Source organism: Myotis davidii, unplaced genomic scaffold (assembly GCF_000327345.1).
Source record: "Myotis davidii unplaced genomic scaffold, ASM32734v1 scaffold223, whole genome shotgun sequence".
NCBI classification, from domain to species: domain Eukaryota; kingdom Metazoa; phylum Chordata; class Mammalia; order Chiroptera; family Vespertilionidae; genus Myotis; species Myotis davidii.
In genome coordinates, this window is record NW_006294609.1 from 3,659,062 (window position 1) to 3,668,617 (window position 9,556).

General features: G+C 42.2%; 1 protein-coding gene across 3 annotated transcripts; it reads right to left on the reverse strand.

The window, feature by feature from the left end:
- Nucleotides 1–239: 239 nt before the first annotated feature.
- On the reverse strand, nucleotides 240–9,330 carry GPN3 (GPN-loop GTPase 3). Of its 3 annotated transcripts, none has more exons than XM_006768908.2 (8): nucleotides 9,183–9,330; nucleotides 8,359–8,467; nucleotides 4,859–5,026; nucleotides 3,414–3,538; nucleotides 2,724–2,839; nucleotides 2,486–2,582; nucleotides 1,846–1,974; nucleotides 240–973 (listed from the first exon to the last, which is right to left on the reverse strand). In XM_006768908.2, exons 1-8 carry the CDS (start codon nucleotides 9,228–9,230, stop codon nucleotides 911–913), a joined length of 855 nt encoding a protein of 284 aa, XP_006768971.2. In that variant the 5' UTR covers nucleotides 9,231–9,330; the 3' UTR covers nucleotides 240–910. The 3 variants fall into 3 exon arrangements, with proteins under 3 accessions (XP_006768971.2, XP_015422832.1, XP_015422833.1); XM_015567346.1 differs by having other exon boundaries at nucleotides 8,359–8,483; nucleotides 9,183–9,328; XM_015567347.1 differs by having other exon boundaries at nucleotides 9,223–9,327.
- Nucleotides 9,331–9,556: the final 226 nt, after the last annotated feature.

Here is a 9,556-nt window from a genome sequence, read left to right on the forward strand (position 1 = left end):
TCCCCAGACTAGAACACTTTGCTCCTGGTTCCCACACTGACTTCTCATTTTGGTCTCCTGTCAAATAGGAGGCGCCTTCTTTGACAATGAGCCCAAAGTAGCCTGCTATCACTTTCCCTTTCATTACTGTTTCTTCTTCCCATTCCTTATCAGAGGCTTCCCTGTTTATGGTTAATCTCAAGGACTCAGCACGTCAGCACCAAAGAATAAGGATTTTTTTAAAAAAGAAGGAAAAAAAATAAGGTTTTGTCAAGGTCCCATTTTATTCCGTGTCTGGCATCTCCTACTTGGGAAATTTTACAAATTCAAAAACTTTCCCTGGCTGAGTTATTTCAAATTATGAATGAAGAACAAGAGCGTAATGAAAGGTTAATGCTATTTCTTTTATTTATATACATACGTATCTTTAAAAATGAGTCACTTTTCATTTTTTAATTATACAGATAATACATTTTCAATGTAGAAATTTGGAATACATATAAACAATGGTTTTACTTATATCCTACAGATTTTCACCTTTGATATACATATTTTGTTACAATAATTCCTGCTCCTCCAAAAAAAAACCTTCAAAAATAACAAAAACCAAACAGAAAAAATAAAGGTAGACTCGTCCTAACTGTATCACAGGTGCTAATTTACATTATATACAAATCTATGTGAATTAATTTCAACTTTTAAAATCTAAAATGATGCTTAGTAAAAATATAACACTAAAAGATTCCACTTTAAACAGCAGCAGTTTCAGAATAACCAAGAACTTGATTCAGGTGTGCTGTTGATAAAGAGCCAAGTATTATTTTTTTCATTAAAATAAGCAGCTTTTTAGTATTGTATTCTTTGAGAAAAATATTTTGCTGGTTCAGCCACCAACTCTTTGCATATATACATTTACATGTTAATAAACTCTTTATTCATTCTGATGTTCTTGAAAGTATTCATCAAACATAGAAGACGACTCATCTTCATGTTCCTGACACAAAGAAAACACAAAAGAGAAAGTACATTGGTCTCCCCTCAGTTAGACATAGTATGTGTTTACGTATTTTCCAGGTGATGCTGTGTAAGGAGCTAACACTCAGTGCCAGCTCCTGGTGCTGCACATGGGTAACAGTTAAGAGTAACAAAAGGCATGACTGAAAGAATATGTAAAGTGTTTGTATCTCATTAGAAGCATTTCTTCTTCTTTTTTTTAACCCTCACCTGAAGTCATTTTCACTGATTTAGAGAGGAGAGAAAGAGGAAGAAAGGTAGGGACGGAGGGAGGGGGAAAGACAGAGGAAGAGAGAGAGAAAGACAGAGAGAGAAACATCTATGCAAGAGAGAAACATTGATCAGTTGCCTCCCATATGCATACTGACAGGGAATTAAAACCTGCAACTCAGGTATGTGCCCTGACTGGGAATTAAATCCATGACCCTTCCATGCATGGGACCACATTCCAACACACGGAGTCACAGAAGCCAGGACTAGAAGCATTTCTTACACCAGTTCTCAGCTATCTTACTGTGCTAATACCCTACTGAAAAGTATCGTTAGTCTTTCTATTGACCTATGTGAGGGCAGCCCAAATGCAATTGGATTTTACCTCCTTTTTGCATCTATCCCAAGCTCTGAGTACTAAGAAACATAAATCAGTAATAGTGTCTCAATAAAAAAAATAGAGTAAAACTGATATTGCTCTTTGAGCTCAGGAGTCCATTTCAGGAATCACCCAGAGAAGCCCAGGTTACTGCCACCACTAAGATAAAAAATTAACTTGAGTTTCTGGATTACGCTGGAGATCAAGGAGTGCCGGCAAACATTTTTACTAAAACCCAATAAAGACCCTAAACCAGGAATTACCTTTGGTTCTTTAAATTCCAAGTCTTCTCCATACTGAATGGCAAAATCAATATGCTGTAATACAATGTTCATGCTTTCTTCATCTGACTGATCGTAAGGCAAAAATCGAACCATGCTGTAGTCGTCAATCTATAAGTTGGAGATTTCAGAAAGGCTCATTCTGAAACTGTGCAACATGCTTAATTTTCAACTTATATATTTGAGGTTTATAACCATTTATCATTTGATAGACAGAGACAAAACGGAAAATCAACATTCATTTTTCTGGTCTGACTTACCAGAACACTCAACTTACTACATAACTAGGTACTGTTTCATAGGCATTTATCTGAATTCAACAACCACTGGAAATTTCAACAGGGCACAGACAGTTCTGAATTCCCAAAATGGCTTGGGATAATGGACATGTCAGTTAATTTACTGGCTATCACCAATAACTGCTTCTAAATTAAACTGTGTGTGTGTGTGGGGGGGGGGAATGAAAAAAAAAAATTAAACTGCTGACTGGCCATCCCACAGCCTGTCACCACCACCTCCCTATTGCAAGCAAGTAGGATTGGATTGTGCTTTCCGTAATGTTGGCCACTGACTGGACATCGATGAATAACAAACAACAACAACAAAAATTTAACCAGCTTACCAGTCCACATACAGCTTTAGTCAATTTTTTGAATTTTTTGCTTCTTAAGTCACTTGTGGAATCATCTAATAAAGAATACATGTCTGGATCTAGAAACCTTTAAAAGTGAGAAAGAGAATGATGAATAAAAGGAAGAAGAAATCCAATTTACAGACAGACAGAACCTCACATGTAAATAAAGCTTAGAAAATTCATCGCTGCAATTGAGATCTGATTTTAGTGGAGGCCATGAACTCACTTCTCAATTTCCTTCTTAGCTTTCTTACTCAGCAGGTCCATTTTCGTCATGATGTTAACTTGTGGAATTTCTAGAGAGATCATAGCGCTCAGGGCCGCCAAGATGCCAGAAATAAACTGAAGAAGGAAACAGGAAAGGGAAGATAAATCTACCAGTGCCGACAAAGTTCCCTGGTTTCTGCATGAAAGAGCGGCTTCTGTGCCTCACTGGAGCAGAACTGGCCTCAATCAAAGAAACACTGATCCTAAAGAAAGGCCAGTCCACTAATCAGAGGGCTGACCCTTGGTTTCCGAAGGCGAGGAGAAAAAAGGTGTAGATTTAATCTGTGGTGGTCACAAATCTCAATTTAGACCATATCTTTAACCTTCTTTCCCATAAAAAATTCCTTAAGAGCTATTAATGAGAAATAAAGTTTTAGACAGTTCATAAACTAGACAAATAGCCCTCAGAAAATTAAAAATGCACATACATAATATGCATCTGCCTCATTTTTCTCAATAAGTAGTTCTCTATATAATATCATAATTTACCATCTGAAGTGAAAATACATTATTATTATAATTTTATAAGGCATACAAAGTAACTCTAGAGTATAGTTTGTGAAATGTCCGGAATCACACAATGATTAAAGGAGACTGTCATGTGCTTGCACCCATGACTGAAATATCAACAACAGATTTATCCTCAAACCTTAAAAGACTCCACCATAAACTGTGAATCGACGAGAAAAACTCCACAGACTCGGAACTCCCACTGTTCTAGCTGCTGGACCAGTTGTTTCATCACAGGCAGATGCGTATACAACTCGATCTGACCTACATGAAAAAAATTGCAAGACTATTACAATCAGAAAATATTAAAAAATACAAAAAAAATTTACCCATAAGATGGTTAAAAAAACCAAACAAACTGCCCTGCTGGAGTGGCACTGTGGTTGAGCATCGACCTATGAACCAGGAGGTCACGGTTCAATTCGCAGACAGGGCACATGCCCAGGTTGAGGGCTCAATCCCTAGCAGGGGCATGCAGGAGGCAGCTGATCAATGATTCTCTCTCATCATTGATGTTTCTCTCTCTTTCTCTCTCTCTCTTTTCCTTTCCCTTCCTCTCTGAAATCAATAAAAATATATTTTAAAAAATTAAAATTAAAAACAAACCAACAACAACAAAAAAGGAAGTCAAGCCCTGGTAGTAATATCTTCCATTTTAAGGAGTCTTCTAGCCTCTTGAAGCAATCACAAAATCATGAGGTTCATCATACTTTTCAGTTTTTGCCCATCAAAAGCAAGCGCTACAATTTTGTTAACCAGTGTCACCCAATAAATTCAATAAAAGGAAAAATAAAAAAGCGAGTGCTACAAAGGCATTGCAGTTTAGGAATATTCATCAAGCTGAACACTTACGACATCTGAACTTTTCTGTGGGTGTGTGTATGTTCAATTAAAAGCAAAGGGAAAAAGTGAGAGCCACATATGCTCAAAGCTCAGTTAAGCTCAAGTCTAAAATTCACAATTTGGTTTAATAAGTCATATGCGTTTCTCTCCCCCCTACCAGCCTCACTTCACAACATTTCCCTTTGTGCACTGTGTGCTTCAGCCACTACGGCCTTTTTGGTGCCTCACACCCACCTCCTTCCTTCCTGCCCGTAGGCCTACAACATGCTGTGACTTCTGCATGGACCTGTCTCCCTCACCTTCGGGCTATGGCCCAGCCTACAGGCCACTGGATCAAAGCCTCCGCTAACCTCCCTGCCGTGTGCTGGTCTATGCCAGCAGTCGCCAACCTTTCGGACCTCACGGACCACCGGTTGGTGACCGCTGCTCTATGCTATTCCCGTCACAAAGGAATATTAAGTAACATTTGGGTGATTTTTGTTTATACTGTCTAGCACCGCCACGTGACTGTGAGCTCCACCAGGGCAGAGACCATGGCTCCCTGGTTCTCTATGGTATTCTCAGTGTATGAAGTTAAGCACTCAGTAAACTCAATGAATGATTAGAGCCGATGAATAAGAGCTTTGTACCTTACTGCAATCTATATAATTCAGAATGACAAATGCTCACTGCACTTTCTCCTACTGAGGACAGAACCAGCATGACTTTGAGGAAAATGACACATTCAAATGGCTCACCCACCTGGACAGTCAAAAAGGATGTAGTCATCCTCTACATGGCCAAGACAGCTCTCTAGCCAGTCAAAATTATTGGCGAAGTACTCCATGCAAAACACCAATCCTCCATTGGGACCGAACCGCAGAGAATCATCCTCCATCACGTCATCCACCTCGATCAGTTCCCGGATGTCTGAAAAGGATAGGCAGGCCCCGGAATAGAAGCACATCCATTTGAGAACTGTCCTCCTCACAAGTGATAATTAACCATTACATAAAAACTCACACATATGAGATTATTTTCTGTACATGGTTATTCCCTATAGCAGTGTCTGTGGGAAGTAATTATTGTATAGCCAGACAACAGAATCCTATGCAGCCATAAAAAAGGAAAAGCTCTTTAAGTATTTGATTATGACCCAATCTCCTAGTTACACTGTTAAGTGAAAAGTGTAAGGTATAGAAGTCCATGTAAGAATCCATCATTTGGCCGAAACCGGTTTGGCTCAGTGGATAGAGCGTCGGCCTGCGGACTGAAGGGTCCCAGGTTCGATTCCGGTCAAGGGCATGTACCTGGGTTGCAGGCACATCCCTAGTGGGAGATGTGCCAGAGGCAGCTGATCGATGTTTCTCTCTCATCGATGTTTCTGACTCTCTATCTCTCTCCCTTCCTCTCTGTAAAAAATCAATAAAATATATTTAAAAAAAAAAAAAAAAAAAAGAACCCATCATTTGTGTTTAAAAAAAAAAAAAAAAAGACAAAGACTTACGATATGTACATAATAATATGCATCTTTGATTTTATATGCATAGATTCTCTATGGATAAACACACCCCAGAAAGTGGCAATACTGGCTGCCTCCTAGGAGGGCAGCCGACTGCTGGGACACAGAGCTGGGAGAGACATTTACTCTTTTGTACCTTTTGCATTTTGAACCATGTGAAGAATATACACTAAGTATCCTATAACCAGTAAACAAAACAAACCAACCAAGAAGACCAATTACTGTTTCTTAACACAATGAGCCCAAGGAAGCTACTTAACCTTCCTATGCCCCACTTTCCGTATTTACAGATGGGGTACAAATCATATATCCTAGTGTAGAAGGATGAGGACTATATGAGATAACACAGCTAAATCACCTATATCAGCAGCTCAAAGAATTCTGGTATATGCATGGTTCTCTTCTATTACTAATTTTTGGAAATCAGTATTTTTAACTATCTACAGTAGGTTTTTATTTTTGTGTTCCAACCTACAATCTCTGTTCCCAGAGAACTGTGCCTCACTCACAGCCCCATCTATGTGGGTAATATCTTCCCATGTACTTTCCCAGGGATAACATCTGACGCCAAGTTGGGACAACTATGACAGCTGCACTGCTGGTCCCTGCTTCTACTCTTGACCCTCTAGAGTCCATTTGTCATCTGAGAGCCAGTTATCTTTAAAAACATAAATCAGATGCCAGCCCTCTCCCCTGCTTAACACCCTCTAATGGCATTCCATCGCTGACAAGTGCTAGAGATTCAATACATGTGTCCTTCCAAAATTCATATGTTCAAAACCTAAAGCCCAAGGTGTTGATATTAGGAGTTGGGGACGTTAGGAGGTAATTAGGTCATGAGGGGTCTTATAAAAGAGGCCCCTAAGGAGGTCCCTCATCCCCTTATGTGAGGACACAGAGAGAAGTTGGCAGCCTACAGAATATAACTGGGTCTTCACCAGAATCTGACTGTGCGGGCACACTGATCTTGGACTTCCAGCCTCCAGAAGTGTGAGAAATACATTTCTATTTTTTGTAAGTCTCCACCTATGGCATTTTGTTATAGAGCCCAAACAGAATAGGAAAACAGTATAGTCCTGGCTGGTTTGGCTTAGTGGATAAAGCGTCGGCCTGCAGACTGAGGGATCCTGGGTTTGATTCCGGTCAAGGGCACGTGCCTCAGTTGCAGGCTTAACCCTGGCCCTGGTTGGGGTGCATGTGGGAGGCAACCAATCGATATATCTCTCTCATGTCAATGTTTCACTCTCTTTGTCTCTCCCCCTCCATTCCATTCTCTCTAAAAATCACTGGAAAAAATATCCTTGGGTGAGGAGTAACAACAAAAAAAGTGTTGAGCCGAAACCGGTTTGGCTCAGTGGATAGAGCGTCGGCCTGCGGACTGAAGGGTCCCAGGTTCGATTCCGGTCAAGGGCATGTGCCTGAGTTGCGGGCACATCCCCAGTAGGAGATGTGCTGGAGGCAGTTGATCGATGTTTCTCTCTCATCGATGTTTCTAACTCTCTATCTCTCTCTCTTCCTCTCTGTAAAAAATCAATAACATATATATTTTTTTAAAAAGTGTTGAAACAAATTCTGTTGGATCCACCAGATGAATTACAATTAATAAAAATAAGTTAAAAAAAACATACACAGGATAAAACCAAAATTTCTCCTCTCCTACTAGCTCCTACCCGCTTCTTTCTTTCAGTCAATATGCTCCAACTCATCAATACCTTTGATTTTTCTGGAATACATCAAACCCTTTCCCATCTCTAAGGCTACATATTGACCTTGATGTGCTCTCATTTTAGAAAGCCTTTCCCCAGCTTGATGAGCATTTTGCCATCTTTAGGTCTGGGCCCAAATATCCCCTCCTCCCGAGACACCATCCCTGACTACACTACCTAAAGCAATCTCCTCTAGCTATTCCCTCTAATCAGCCTACTGGCAGTCTTTATCACAATCTGTAGCATGCTGCTTATTGCTTATCTCCCTGACTAAAAGGTACATGAAAGTAGGATTCGTATGTCTTGTTCCACAGACACTTGAATAAATTAACCCTTTGCGGTCATTTGTCTACTCTCAGCCACCAAAGCTTTTTTACCGTTCCGGTCGTATGTCTGCTCTCAGCCACCACAGCAAGGAACCGTACGAATCTTAACTCTATTCATTCATGTATCAGTTCATAATTTCTCTGAAAGCTCTTAAGTGTCTAAGCGACCTTGTCACGAACCAAAACACTGCCTCGACAAATCAGAGATATCGAAACTCAATATAAACAAACGTGGTCGGTCCACACTCGCCATGCAAAACACCGTGGCAAGTCAGTCGCCTTTGGAGAGTGAAGAAATCGACAAGCTTCGGAGATACTTCGCAGAATTTCAAATAAAGCTTTACAAATTACGTTTAACTGATATTTAAAAAAAAAAAAAAAAACATTGAGGGGGCTCACTCAGAGTATGATCAGCAGTAAACCAGATTCACCATAGCAGCACTAAGCATGGAAAGTACAGAAGGGAAGGGTAGGGAGGAAGGCATCTACTTACTTGAATTTAGTACTAAGAGACGAAGAGAAAGGATACTGTTGAACATAAATGGATGTCAGCAAATGACATTCAGCCTCATACTGCTCACCATTTAACCAGGGGACCAGACTGTAGTAATAATATTTCAGCTTCTGTGCCGAGCAGCCAGCACTCCCAGCCTGCCCCTCACCCCCTTAATTTTCCTGAAGGAGGGGAAAGCTGTGCTCAGGACTCACCAGCCATTACGGAGTAGTTGAAGTGTTCTGCTGCAGGATCAAGGTTCACGACCTGGACAGACCGATTGAGGGCTTCACAGTGCTGGACCATGGTGGCGCAGTAAGTACTCTGTAATGTCACAGGGCTCAAGGGGTCAGAGCAACAGCAATGTAATGTTACCTCCTGCACCCCCAGAAGGACACTATGCCCTGGGCAGTGTCTGCTAGGGACAAAACCAGGCCTTCACCGATCCCTGGGAGCTAGACAGGGCCGGATGAGACAACACTGGGTTCCAGCCCGGCTGGTGTGGCTCAGTGGTTAAACATCGACCTATGAACCAGAAGGTCATGGTTTGATTCCTGGTTGGGGCACGTGGCCAGCTTGCAGGCTCCATCCCCAGTTGGGGGCGTGCAGGAGGCAGCCCATCCATGATTTTCTCTCTCATCATTGATGTTTCTGTCTCTCCCTCTCTGAAGTCAATAAAAATATATGTTAAAAAACTGGATTCCAGCTGCCACTTACTAGCTGTGGTCCTTTCCGTGTCTCGTTTCCCTGATCTGTACAGCCGGATTAATAGGGCTTATTTTAGAGAGTTGTTGTGGAAACAAATGAGGTCTTCAGCGCAGTATCTGGGGCTTAAGTATACAAATAAGTATTAGCCACTATCACTCCTCTCCTTTCAAAACAACAACGAACAGGGTACCGAAGCCCAGACTGCAGAAGGGAGCTGCCCAGGGTCTCAGGGTCCCCAATACAAACACCCGCCGGTCCCCTCCTCTGGACCCGAACCTCCCTGCCTCCCACGAGCTCCTACTCTCCCCTCCTTCTTCCGCCAAATCCTCACCTTCCCGCTGCCGGCGGGGCCCATGACCAGCTGTGCATACCGAGGCATGTCAGCTGCCCGAGATCCCCGAGCCGCCCGCCGCGCAGCACTCCCCAAAAGCGGCCGCCACACTCCCTTCAGCCTTCGCGCGACGCCCTCAGTTCCGGGAACGTAGGGTGCGAACCAATCACAACCCAAGTTCCGTTGACATGCCGCACCTCCGAGTACGGAGCATCCCGCAGGCCAAATCCCGTGCGAAACGCGTCCTAAGAAAACCCTGGGGAGGGAGGGATGTTGTGTGCGCACGCGCGGAGGTTGTTGGTCCAAACCCTTGGTGGTGAGGCTGGCGAAGCCTGGTTGCCTTGGTGATAACTGTTTACAGATAACGGCTAGCA